Below are 14646 nucleotides of genomic sequence, written 5' to 3'. Positions count from 1 at the left end.
GACTTGTTTATATTTTTTCAAAAAGAAACTATGAATACTAAAAAACTAATAAATCTCAGAGTTAAGCATGGGAGATATTCTGGAAACCTTGACCACTGATCCCAAAAGAGGAAAGAACAGAGCCTATCAAGTCACTGCTTTCTTCTGCAAGTAGGAAAAGCCTGAATGAGAAACATTTACCATATATTTCTGAAAGACCTATGAGCAGGGTTTTGATCTCCTGCAGTACAGAGCCATCCACAATGCTGAGCAACAATAGGACTGTGAACTGGACTTTAAAAAGACTCTTCTGAATACTACATCTTGAATTACCAAGTTGAGACAACCCAAAAGTTCACAAAGGTGTGGGCACAGACTAAAACACTGCAGCAAGGAACTCCAGAATAGAAGATTATAGAATATCAGATAGTCTCTACATATAAAAGGTTCAGGAAGCAGAATCCATGTTACAGAAAAGAAAAGCATCACTGCTAGGTTTTTATCTCAGTTGTGGATAGGATACTGAAAGGTCAACAGAAAGACCACATCAAACACCTAAGAACCCTGGAAAGGACATTGGGAAAAATGGAAAAGCAGCGTCAAAACTGCATAATCAGTAGCTAAAACAAATGACAGGAAATAGAAGGTGCTTTATTTTGCAAAGTTATCCCTTTAATGGATGACATATGGCTAGTCAACTAACTCTTTTCGAATTATTATTCTCTAGAACTGCTTCATACTATGACCTTTAGTGTCAGTTGCCTCTTGGAATTCTGGGAATGGGAGAGGTTACAAAAGCATAACAGAGGCTGAAAGTTGACTAGTAATATTGGACACTAGAAAACTGAACATGTCCCACAGATCCCTGAACCCAAATCCTGTGGGGGCGAAAGTGGGCCCTCAGAGTGTAGACACTCCTGAGAACTCAGAGGAGACAACCACTTTCTGCCCACATTCCTGACCCAAGAGGAAATCACCTAGTGCCATCAGTGACCTCCGGGCAAAGGGACCTAGAAGCAGTCAGGGGCAGGACCCTTCAGGTTTCTGCCTGTTCCCAAGATTGCCTAAACACCGAAGAGTAGAGGTAAGACCATCTTTTTGCTCCAAGCAACCTGCCTGGTAAACTCAGGACACACAAAGGCAGAGGTACTCTGGAACAGTGCACTTCTAGTTTCTGACTGTTCCCAGAACTGAACTGAACCGATGCCACAACTGAAACCCCAGAAGCACAGATAATCCTGAGACCTCAGAACAGACCTCCACTTCTGCACACTTCTGTTCACATACCTGGACTCAGAGGAAACTGCATGGTACTTCTAGATACAAGAATATAGGCACAGTCAGCAGCAGGAACAGAGGTTTCTGCCTGTGCCAGGAACTGAACTTAACAGTTCACACAGTTCACTGCACCCAAATTCCCTAGGTAAGAGAGCAGGGTCCTCAGAAGTGTGGACACTCCTGAGAAATCAGAGGAAACAACTACTTTCTGCCCACATTTCTGACCCAAGAGGAAATTGCCTAGTGCCATCTGTGCCCACTGGGCACAGGAACCTGGGAGCAGTCAGAGGCAGGACCTTTTTGGATTCTGCCTGCATGGAGAGTAGAAAGCCAGTCATGAGGAGCACTTATACAATGGAGAGCAGAGCTCTATGTTCCCAGATCAGGATGAAAGAAAACAGGTCTACAGGAGTGCTGACACACAGGCCAACAGGGAGGTCAAGCCACTGTCAGAGACAGCAAGTCAAGCTAACACCAGGGACAAAATGATGGTGAGAGGCAAGCAAAGGAGATTAAGCAACAGAATCTAAGACTACCAGGCATCTTCAGAGCACAGTACTCCAAACAAAGCAAGTTGTGGATATCCAACCATACCAGAAAAGCAAGACTTAGATTTAAAACTAAATTTTATGATGATAATAAAGAACTTTAAGAAGGACATAAAGAATGCCCTTAAAGAAATGCAGGGCAAGACGAATAATAAGTAGAAGGAATTAAAGAGGAAACACAAAAATACCTTAAAGAATTTCAGGAAAGCACAACCAAACGGGTGAAGGAATTGAACAAACCATCCAGGGTTAAAAAAATGGAAATAAGAACAATAAAAAAGCACAAAGGGAGACATCACTGGAGATAGAAAATCTAGGGAAGAGATCAGGAGTCATAGGTGCAAGCATCACCAATAGAATACAAGAGAGAAAGGAGAGAATCTCAGGGGCAGAAAATACTATAGAAAACATTGGCAAGAAAATCAAAGATAATGTAAAATGCAAAATGTTCCTATCCCAAAACATCCAGGAAATCCAGGACACAATGAAAGCATCAAACCTAAGAATAATAGGTATAGAAGAGAGTGAAGACTCCCAAATTAAAGGGACAGTAAATATCTTCATCAAAATTATAGAAGAAAACATCCCTAACCTAAAGAATGAGATGCCAATAAAAATACCAGAAGCCTACAGAACTCCAAATAGATTGAAACAAAAGAGAAATTTCTCCCATCACATAATATTTAAACACAAAATGCACAAAGCAAAGAAATAATATTAAAAGGAGTAGGGGAAAAAGGTCAAGTAACATATAGAGGCAAACCTATAAGAATTATTTCAGACTTCTCGCCAGAGGCTATGAAAGCAAGAAAATCCTAGGCAGATGTCATACAGACCATAAGAAAACAAAGATGCCATGCTAGGCTAATATATCCAGCAAAACTCTCAATTAATGTAGGTGGAAAAACAAAAGCATTCCATGACAAAAATAGATTTACACAATATCTTTCTATACATCCAGCCCTACAAAAAGATAATAGACATAAAACCCCAATACAAGGAGGAAAACTGCACCCTAGAAAATATAAGAAATTAATCTTGCAATGAAACTGAAATAAGAGAGACACACAAAAATAATTTTTCCTCTAACAACAAAATAACAGGAAGCAACAATCACTATTCCTTAATATCTTGTAACATCAATGGACTCAATTCCCCAACAAAAAGATATAGACTAACAGACAAGACACAGCATTTTGCTACATAAAAGAAATACATCTCAGAGTCAAAGACAGACAATACCTCAGAGTAAGAGGTAAAATTCCAATAAAAATTGTTTGAAGAAATAGGCTGGAATAGCCATTCTAATATCAAATAAAATCAACTTTCAAACAAGAGATATCAAAAAAGTTAAGGAAGGACACTTCAGATTCCTCAATGGAAAAATCCACCAAGATGAACTCTCAATCCTATATATTTATGCTCCAAATTCAAGATTACCTACATCCATAAAAGAAATCACACATTATGCTTCACACAATAATACTAGAAGATTTCAACACACCACTCTCATCAATGGAGGAATCATGGAAACAGAATTAAACAGTGACACAGAGAAACTAACAGAAGTTATTAACCAAATGGAATTAACAGATATTTATAGAACATTTCATCCTAAAAAAAAAAAAAAAAAACGGATATACCACTTTCTCAGCATATCATGGTACCTTCTCCAAAATTGACCATATAATTGGCCACAAAACAGTCTTTAACAAATACAAGAAGGTAGAAATAATCCCATGCATCCTATGAGATCACCATGGACTAAGGCTGGTCTTCAATAACAACAAGACAAGAGAAAGCCCACATGTACGTGGCAGTTGAACAACTCTCCAGTCAATGATAACATGGTCAAGGAAGAGATAAAGAAAGAAATTAAAGACTTCTTAGAATTTAATAAAAATGAAGGCACAACATACCCAAACTTATGAGACACAATGAAAGCACACCAAAAATTCTACGACAAAAAGAAGCAAATACACCCAGGAAGACAGGAAATACTCAAATTCAGGGCTGAAATCAAACAGAAAACAAGGACTATACAAAGAATCAAGAAAACCAGGAGCTGATTCTTTGAGAAAATCAACAAGATAGATAAACCCTTAGCCAGACTAACCAGAAGGCAAAGATAGCATATCAAAATTAACAAAATCAGAAATGTAAAGGGAGACAAAAACAACAGAATTGGAGGAAATCCAAAAAACCATCAGATCCTACTACAAAAGCCTATATTCAACAAAACTGGAAAATTTGACTGAAATGGACAATTTTCTAGACAGATACCAGCTACCAAAGTTAAATTAGGAACAGATAAACTACCTAAATAACCCCCATAACTCCTAAAGAAATAAAAGCAATTATCAAAAGTCTCCCAACCAAAAAGGGACCAGAACCAGATGGGTTCAGTGCACACATCTATTAGACCTCGTAGAAGACCTAATACCAATACTGTCAAAACTATTACAGAAAATAGAAACAGACTGAACACTATCAAATTCTTTCTATGAAGGCACAGTTATATTTATGCCTAAATCACACAAAGACCCAACAAAGAAAGAGAACTTCAGACAATTTTCCTTATGAATATTGACACAAAAATACTCAATAAAATTCTTGCAAAACGAATCCAAGAAAACATCAAAACTATCATTCATCACAATCTAGTAGGCTTCATCTAAGGGATGCAGGGATAGTTCAATATATGGAAATGCATCAACGTAATCCCCCACATAAACAAACTCAAAGATAAAAATCACATGATCATCTCATTAGATGCTGAGAAAGCATTTGTCAAAATTCAACACCCCTTCATGATAAAAGACCTGGGAAGTTCAGGAATTCAAGGAACATCAACGAAATGGGGTCAAAGGGATGAAAAATAGGAAAGAAAGAAGTCAAAATATCACTATTTGCAGATGATATGGTAGTATACTTAAGCTACCTCAAAAGTTCCACCAGAGAACTACTAATCCTGAAAAACAAAGTGGGTAGGTATAACATTAAATCAAACAAATCAGGACCCTTCTTCTACTCAAAGAATAAACAGGCTGAGAAAGAAATTAGGGAATTGACACCCTTCACAATAGTCCCAAATACCATAATACCTCAGAGGGACTCCAACCGAGGAAATGAAAGATCTGTATGAGAAGATCTTCAAGTCTCTGAAGAAAGAAATTGAAGAAGATCTCAGAAGATGGAAGGACCTCCCATGCTCATGGATTTGCAGAATTAGTATAGTAAAAATGGCCCTTTTGACAAAAGCAATCTACAGATTCAATGCAATTCTCATCAAAATTCCAAACCAATTCACAAACACATGTTCCATTATGTTCATAGCAGCCTTATTTATAATAGCCAGAAGCTGGAAAGAACCCAGATGCTGTTAAACAGAAGAATAGATACAGAAAACGTGGTACATCTACACAATGGAGTACTGTTCAGCTATCAAAAACAATGACTTCAAGTAATTCACCCGCCAATGGATTAAACTTGAAAATATCATCCTGAGTGAGGTAACGCAACCAAAAAAAATGCACATTATGTAAGTGGATATTAGCCCAAAAGCTCAAATTATCCAAGATACAATCCACAGGCCATATGAAGCTCAAGAAGAACGGTTACCAAAGTAGGGATATTTCACTCCTTAAAAGGAGGAACAAAAATATTCATAGGAGGGGATATGGAATCAAAGTTTGGTGGCCCATATATATACAGCCACCAAAACTAGAAAAGATTGATGAAGCTAAGAAGTGCATGCTGACAGGAACTGGATATAGATGTCTCCAGAGAGATACAGTAAGTGCATGGCAAATACAGAGGCAAATTCTAGCAGTAAACCTTTGAACTGAGAATAGGTCCCCCGTTGGAAGAATTAGAGAAAGGATTGAAAGAGGTGAAGGGACTTGCAACCCCAGAAGAACAACACTGCTAACCAACTAGAATTTCCAGGGACTAAACCACTACCCAAAGAACATATTCGGATTGACCCATGGCTCCAGCTGCATATTTAGCAGAGAATGCCCTTGTTGGGCACCAGTGGAAGGAGAAGCCCTTGATCCTGCCAAGCCCTTGACCCCCGGTGTAGGGAAATATCATGGGGTGGTGGGGGCTTGCATGAAGGGAGGGAGTGGATGGGGAGGGGAGCACTCTCATAGAAGAAGGGCAGGGGAATACTATTGGGGGCTTATATCTCTGAAACCAGGAAAAGGAATAACATTTGAAATGTAAATTAAAAACCCAGTAAAATAAAAATAAAAAATAGAAGATTGCAGACTAAACAGGAGAATAGACCAAGAGACAAAAGAGTAGGATCAGAGAGTAGAAGAGAAGACTGCTGCTGAGAGTTGTCCCAGGGGAATCTGAACTGTGCCACAGAAGTTACTGCCAAGAGACACTTAGAAGAACCTAAACGCAAAATAACAAAATAAGAAATAAAATAAAATCTACAAGACATCACAGGACATCAGGGGTTTTCATAAGTGGTTACATAGTGATAAGATGCTCTCCAAACAGCAGAAACTGGCACTTGCAGTGTTTTGTAGGCACATAAAATACCACCATAAAATAAAAGAAACAGGGTTATTGCCCTGAGGTACCAATTAAACATCCTGATCTGACTTTCTGAATTATAATCTTACAAGAATACAAATTTAAAGGACACAGATGTGACAAAATAGTCATTCAAGAGAAATCAAATTACAGCAAAATCAAAGACATTAAACACTTGGATAGTAAGTACTGCTATACAATTACAGGAGTGAAGAAATCATGGTGGTGGACTAGCAAAAGAAAGTTAAGATCAGTGGAGCAGAATCGATGTGCACAAACAACCCCAAAAATCTATTGTCAACACATTTATACAGAGTCTGAAGAAAATTCAGTTGAGAAATGTCTTTTGCACAAACTGTATGGTGCGAACACAGTCCATGCTACCAGGATAAGCAACAGATACCACTCTTCAATCACTTCTGGTGAATATTAACTTGAGGTTATACTCAAAGTCTTGCTCTTTGATACACTAACTCTTCCCACAACATGCCTTTTCATATACCATTCAGTCGTTCAGAAATTAGCTTCTATACCTATCATTATAAAATAAACAATATAGCTAGATAAAGTTTAATCCGCTAGACATGCAGGAAATCTAGCCACACAATATGTGCATTTATGGTGCCAATATGCATACTTCCATGACAGTTGGTTGCTTTTTACTTGATTAGAATTTTTTTCATTTTATTGTTATTCTACCTATCTACATTGCAAATGTTATCCCCCTTCTCTGTTTCCCCTCCATAAGCCACATATCCACTCCTCCCACCTCCCTTCTTCCATAAGGGTCCTCCTCCACCTGCCCACCTACTCCTGCCTCAGCACCCTAGCATTCCATCACCAAGAATCATCAGGACTCTAGAGGGCCAAGAGGTTACCCTCCCAGTGATGCCAGATAAATCAATCAATCTTCTGCTACATATCTGGAGTCATAGGTACCCCCTGTATACTCTTTGGTTGGTGTTTTAGTCCTTGGGAACTCTTAGTGGGGTTGTTTGGTTGATATTCTTGTTGTTCTTATAAGGTTGCAAACCCCTTCAGCTCCTATAGTCCTTGCCCTAACTTCTCCATTTGGGTCCCTATGTGTAGTCTAATATTTGACTGTATACATCTGCATCTGTATTTGTCTGGTTCTTGTAGAGCCTCTCAGGGGACAGCTATAACAGGCTTCTCTCAGGAAACACTTCTTGGCATCAGCAATAGTGTCTGGGTTTGGTGTCAGCCGATGGGATGGATCCCTAGGTAGGGCAGTCTCTGGATGGCCTTTCCTTCAGTTTCTGCTCCACCCTTTGTCCCTTCATTTCCTTTTGACAGGAGGAATTCTGGATTAATATTTTTGAGGTGGGTGGGTGGTCCCATCCCTCAACCTGGGGCCATACTTATCCACTGGATATGGTCTCTATAGGTTCTATCTCCCCTTTGTTGGGTATTTTGCCTAATGTCCTACCTGTAGGGTCCTGGAAACCTCTTGTGTCCCTGGCATCTGGGACTTTCAAGTGGCTACTCCCCAGTTCCCCCTCCCCCATTTCTACACATTTACCTTCAAATTTTGATTCTTTGTACTTCTTCCCAATCTCCTCCCTTATCTGAACTGCCCTCACTTTCCCCTCACCCTCCTCTCTCCCTCCCAGATACCTGTCTCCCTCTACTTCCCAGAGATTATTCTCTTCCCCTACTGAGTAGGACTGTAGCATCCACACTTTTTTTTACATTTTTCTAATCTTATCTGCCCTTTGGCTTGTTTTCTCCACAACTACAGTGGAGTTAATGTGCTCTGATTAACAAATTCCCTTAATATCACAAGTATCTGCATGCTACATTCTAACATATAACATATACAGAAATCTTTTTCAAAGTATACTGACGTCAAACATCTCTGACAAACGTTTCAATGTTCAACAAACCAGAAAATGTTTGAAAAATAAAATAATCTTATATTAACATTTTACCTGTTTTTGTTTAATCAGGTAATAATCAACAAAATCACGAGGGTTTGTAACATCCAATGATTCCTGGTGTTCTTCTATTTTCTTCAACAAATAGCTTTTCATATAATTAATATTTTTTGCTATTTTGTGATGAGTTCCAGGAAAATAGTCAACGAGTGAAGGAAAACTATTGCAGACCTATAAAACCAGACCAATAATTTATTTTGTTAATATGTGTTGCTTTAATTTTATTTATGTGTGCGTGTATGTGTGTGAATATGTGTATGTATTTGTGTACCTGTGTGTCATTGTTTGTGCTTGTGTATCTGTGTGTGTCTATACATACACATGCAAGTGTATGATATATGGATGGGTGCCTTTGAAGGCCAGATGTATTAGAGCCTCTGAAACTAGTGGTTGTGAACCACCTGGCATGAGTACTGAAGATTGGACTCAGATCCTTTGGAAGGTAACACACAACCTTAAGCACTGATGCATCTATTCAGTCCCTGACTATAGGCATAATATATTGTGTACTCTGTAAAATGTATCCTTCTATCACTCAAATGCTGATGACCCTATCCTACTCTCTTGTTTCAATCTGAGACAGCATTATACTGCTTATGTTAAGCAACTCTTGTATGAGGTTTGTGTAAACAAGGTTCATCATTTATTCTCTGACTTGTCCATAAAAGCTGGAAATAACTAGGCAATAGAAAGTATAGGGCAGGACTTTTACCAGCCAGGGGATAAGGAAGAGAAAGGAAGAGAGGATTCAGCATGAGGAAGGGATCTAGACAGACATAAAAAGCAATATACATTTGGATTCCAGATAGTCAAACCAATCCAAAAATTCAAATGGTTGGGGATTTTGCTGGTAGACAGACATATTTGATTAGAGAATTAGAATATAATTTTAATGCTAGATATTATGTTTTAACTTGGAAACTGTCTTGATCTATCTGTGTCATTGTTGGGGAACTAGCTAAGATAAAGAAAAGCACCCTCTGTGCTAATTTACTACACAGATACAAAATGATATTCATTATACATTTGCCAAAGAATCCTTTTCAATGGATAGATTTGAAGAAATGCACATATCTAAAATATATACAATGTCCAGCATGGGTTTATGAATGCAGACATGAATAAAAATGTTGTCTAACATAAAGAAATGTATTTCATTTCAGGCACGGAATAATGTAATGCCCTCTGAGTATAGAAAGAATTGGGTGAAAAATTCCTGACCAATTGATCAAAGATCATAAGTTTCCACATTATTGAGTTTGAAATATGATATGTTAATTATTGCCATTTATAGTATTCAGATGGTAGCAGAAGGGAAGTGTTAAGTGACTTGATTTACAGAACAAAAGGTATATTTAACTTCCTAAAACCAGTCTCAGCAAAGAGTGAATATTCAGAAGTGGTTGGGGTTCCTAAGAGCCTTGAATGCAAATGTACATCATACCACTTACAAGATTCTCTATGACCACAAAGTTATTATGCAGAATTCAGGAGATGCTAATTCGAGCTATGACAACCATGTAAGGACATTTGTGGTCTACACAGCATTGAACTATTCATATTCTATTTCTACCTGTCACCTCATCACTAGGATTGTGGCTCAAAAATCAAAGCATTGAAAATAAACATGCTTTCAAGGCAGATTTCATTGCCACTGATATTCTTTCTCCTTACGAGAATATTGATTCTAAACTAAGGTATTTCTGTCCAGAAATATGATGAGCATTGCTTAGTAGTTTAAAGACAACAAGAATGTTGCATTGAATAATGTCCTGTGATTTATTGGGCACACTTTAAGTGTATTAAATGTTGTGCTTTATACCAACAGTTCTCTGTCCATTCATGGGAAGATCAATGAATATTCTTTACATAATACATTGGTCAGAACCAAGGTGTCTTATCACATCACTTTTTGGGAAATATTGAATTAGATCTGTGCCAGTAAAGTATCATTTGTGTTCTCACAAGGTAAAAAAATATTGACATCACCTGCATCCATGGGGAGCTCATAATCTTGAGATTCTCATTCACTTTTTCCATGAACGTAAGCATTTCCTTATCTTTATAATCAAAATGACTCTGGAAAGTAATGGAGCAGATGACATTGCATGGAGCACAGTTCAGGATCAAGGAGGGGTCACAGGGTGAGCCTGAAGATTTAGAAAAAATTAGAAAAATACCATTAAAATAGACAAATAAGACACGTTGTTTCTGTTAAAAGGTAAATATTCTTTAGGAGTTTTAAATCATATCTTGCCTACAATTTTCCTAGTAGCTAAGAATTTATTATATATAAAATTCACATATCTCTTTGATCTTAAACCTGAGGTGATTTTTCTGGGGAGAAGCAAAATTTATAGGTTTGTAAATATTTTCCAATATCATCAAATTTCTGTGCTGATATAGTGCTTACAATTTTGCATCATATTGAGGTATATGATCTTACAGGTTTAAAACTCTTAAGGAACATCTATTATACCAATTCAACAGTTTTAACTCTCTTCTGTACTGAAAGGAAACAAAAACGTTATAATAAAATTTTCATGTATTCAGAGATTCAGAGCAGAATTTTATCTTACTTCACTGCCTATAGGCTATTTGATACTCAGAAGGAAATAGAAAAGTGTATACCTGGAAGTTGTGTATCCACAATCAATAAATCAAAAAAGCAACTATTGATCCAAAAAAGGAGGAGAGGACCACACTACAGGTGGTTTCCGTATGAGAGGAAAAACCATGATGAGAACTGCTCCTTGCTATACAAGAAGATGGTGCAACTCCAAGAACAGCCAGTTCTCTGTGGATTTGTTGATATGACTAAATTAAATATAAAATTTTACCGTACATATTCTAGGAGGGGAAAAAACATGAAAGAATTGATAGAGACTTCTATATTCATTTTGTCACCTGAAAGCAATATATTTTGCTGAGTGCCATGTCTTGCATTCACAATTTTGTACCATAGGCCAAAGTTTCAGGGTGCTTAGGGCAAAGATTAAGAAATTTCACAAAGGAACTCAACAACACAAGGTGCTAGAAGATAAGACAGTCCATAGGTAGACATTTTTAGCTAATGGTACCCAAGTTATGGAAAAGAGAAGTGTCAGTACTAGGTCTTTATCTCAGCTGTAGACATGATTCTGAGAGATAAACAGAAAGGATCGCATATAGATACCCGAGAACCCTCAGAAAGACATTGGAAAGAATGGAGAATTGGTTTCAAAACTGCATAGTTAGGGGGATCACCAGACACACTTTCCTTACTTCTGTGACCACCAAGCATGCTAGTGGTGCACTCCTATATTTGTAGGTAAGCATTTATATAAAGAAACTAAAAATAAACACAAATATTTAAGTAACAATTCTGGAGAAGGAAGGAATAGGAAAAACTGAAATAGAATTTCCAGAAAGGTGATGGTATGTGAGCATGTTCAAAGCACATGGTACACTACAATAAGGGTCTTTATGAAACCCTCACTATATATACTATTAGTATTGATCTTTTTTACAAGAGAACTAAATAACAAGCATGTTCAATCACACTCTACACAAAATGTCTGGGGGAAAACGAGATTTATACTTTTGTAAACATTTTCAAAAATCATCATCATCAAATTTCTGTGTAAATATAATGCTTAAAATTATGCATCACATTGATGTCAATAATCTTACAGGTTCAAAATTCATAAGAAAATTCTTTTTTTAGTTCTGTGAATACATCACAGAAGCATTGTGTTGTGTTGTGTGTGTGTGTCTGTGTGTGTGTTGTGTTGTGTGTGTGTGTGTGTGTGTGTGTGTGTTTATACTTAGGGAGATCTGGAGAGCATGTCATATGTCATGGAGCTACCTTATATAGTTGCTGGGAACCCATTGCTGCTCCTCTGGAGAAACATACTCTCCTAGGTGATAAGCCGTCTCTCAGGGAAGTTTCTTCTGATGTCCTTTCTATAGAGAATTTTTTTGATCAAATGATCAGTAGTCTTTATTTTCCAGGTGATCCTTAATTTAAGTCTGAAGACTTCACATAGGGATCATTAAATTACCACTTTTCTGAATAAATTAATGAACATTTAAATAAAATAAAATCCTTACAATTGCTGTTAGTATACTGGACTTTTAAAACATAATTATATTCTATATTGTCAAGTAATGTTTTAATTTACCAAAAAGGAGTGGAAGATAAACATTTGGGAATTTTCAAGAGTGTATACATGCTACCCACAGGTTAAATTTGATTTTTCGTTCTTTCCTTTCTCTTTATTTGGAAGACTAACTTAAAAATCATTAGAAATCAAATGGCTAATCAAATTTTTCCTTCAGAAACTTGTTGAGTAGTACCATCCACTGTAGTAGGAAAAGAAAAATCTTTTTTCAGACAAACACTCACAAAGAGTTAACTTGTGTAGAAATGGCAGGCAGCAGAGTTAGTTGAAATAGTTGACATTTAATTTAAAAAATGATTTAGTTTGAAAATATTTCCACAGCTTCTCTGTGCATTTTTAAAGATCTGGGATGTCGGGCTGGAGAGATGGCTCAGTGGTTAAGAGCACTGACTGCTCTTCCGAAGGTCCTGAGTTCAAATCCCAGCAACCACATGGTGGCTTATAACCATCTGTAATAAGATCTGATGCCCTCTTCTGGTGTGTCTGAACAGCTACAGTGTAATATAAATATAATAAATAAATCTTTAAAAAAAAAAAAGATCTGGGATGTCATATGTATTTTATTAGAACATACGTCAGAATTCTGAGTATATAAAAGAAGAAATAATTAAATTGATTATATTTCTTGATTTTTATTAATTAAAATGTCCCTGAATCTCTGGAATGAATACGACTAGATCATAAAGGATGGAGAGGGGAGAAGGCTCCAAAGTTCCACCAATAGTCAAGAATTACTGGCACTTCTTGGTTCTTAAGACAGAATTATTTGACTTTCTTTAAAAGTATGGCTGTCTATAATATGTCAATTGTACTCTAGAAGAATGCCACACATACATGACATTTCTTAACCACTGTCAGAGAAGCTTCTGTTTATAGTAGATGATGACCAACACAGAGACAACAAGAGAACACAGAGCAAAGAATAAGAGACTTCAAAATGTTCAGTCCTAAATATAACTTATGTATTATCCTCCTTCCTTGAAAGATTCAGGGAACATTGAGAAATAGGGAACAGAAAGGTGGTGGATAACCACAAGGAAAAAATGTCTTCTGGGCACAGCAGGACAGCTGCACATATGAAGTCACAGCAAATATAATAGGATGAGCAAGACCTGTGCAAGCCAAAGTCATAACACATCCTAAAACGGTAGCTGGGCATGATGTGCTGTACATAGTGAAGGAATTATTTGCAATTATTAGCTTCTGGAAGAGGAAGTGTCAAATTCCTCTAAAAGTATAGCTGCCACACCTTATAAAAGATATCTCTTCTTAGAGCATATGTGGGACCATCACAGAAAGGCACAATTGGATACAATGCAGATATCAACAGATTGTAGGGATATCAACTTCAACCAACACATCTAAGTCTCAACTTCTGCATTTGTAGATCAGGGAACATGCAGAAGAGGAGGCAGAAACATTGTAAGAACAAGAATAGCATGAAATCTATTGTGAAAACTTGTCCTGGAAATGGCTGCAAAAATAATTAGAAAAATGACTGAATCATTAGGAGTGTTAATGTGGGAAGATAAAAAGCTCAGACGCTACCCTTAGACAGAGAGCTATATATGACTGATGGGGTGAGGAAAATTAACCTCTGTAATGATAAGCCCACTTATTGGTTTCATAAGTTGTTAATTGCTAGTGACTGGCTTTGTCATCCACATGGTGGGTAAACTGAACCATTGGAGGTCAGTGCTTAAAGTCACTGACAAGGGTTGATCGAGATACCTACAGGGGCTGCTGCTAAAGGCAGATTAGAGAAGTTGCTCAGCAGACATATTTGCTGAAGGAAGGGAGCTTAATTGGCTGGGTCTGGCACTCTATATTGCCAGTCCTCCCCCCCCAAAAAAAACAGCCAAACAAAAAAAAAACCCTATGAACTCTTTTAACTCCTTGGGGTCAGAGAGAAAGAGGATGAAAGAGAAAGTTCATACACACACACACACACACACACACACACACACACACACTCACAGATAGAATGGACAAATCAAAAAGCAGAGTCCAACTTCATACACACAAATATGCTTGCGTATATACATACAAACATACACACACGCATACAGATGATCAGACAGACAAATAAATATTCACCTATTGAATGGTTAGAAAAAAGCTCCAGCATGCAAAGTCCAAGTATTACATACATACATATATACATACATACATAGA

At 37.2% G+C, this 14646-nt stretch overlaps 1 protein-coding gene across 2 annotated transcripts in view; it reads right to left on the bottom strand.

The window, feature by feature from the left end:
• LOC120098584 (cytochrome P450 2C7-like) overlaps positions 1–14646 on the bottom strand; it is a 266275-nt gene that overhangs the window by 230410 nt on the left and 21219 nt on the right. Inside the window, exons 4-5 of one of the 2 annotated variants that reach the window (XM_039098189.2) lie at positions 10298–10458; positions 8303–8479 (exon numbers count right to left, since the gene is read on the bottom strand). In XM_039098189.2, the coding sequence (XP_038954117.2) occupies positions 8303–8479; positions 10298–10458 (338 nt within the window). The remainder of the gene's footprint in view (positions 1–8302; positions 8480–10297; positions 10459–14646) is intronic. The other variant, XM_063280345.1, reaches the window with a different exon arrangement.

The sequence above is a fragment of the Rattus norvegicus genome, chromosome 1, assembly GCF_036323735.1.
Source record: "Rattus norvegicus strain BN/NHsdMcwi chromosome 1, GRCr8, whole genome shotgun sequence".
NCBI classification, from domain to species: domain Eukaryota; kingdom Metazoa; phylum Chordata; class Mammalia; order Rodentia; family Muridae; genus Rattus; species Rattus norvegicus.
The sequence above is the reverse complement of the archived record's forward strand: the minus strand, read 5'-3'. Positions and strand labels throughout refer to the sequence as shown.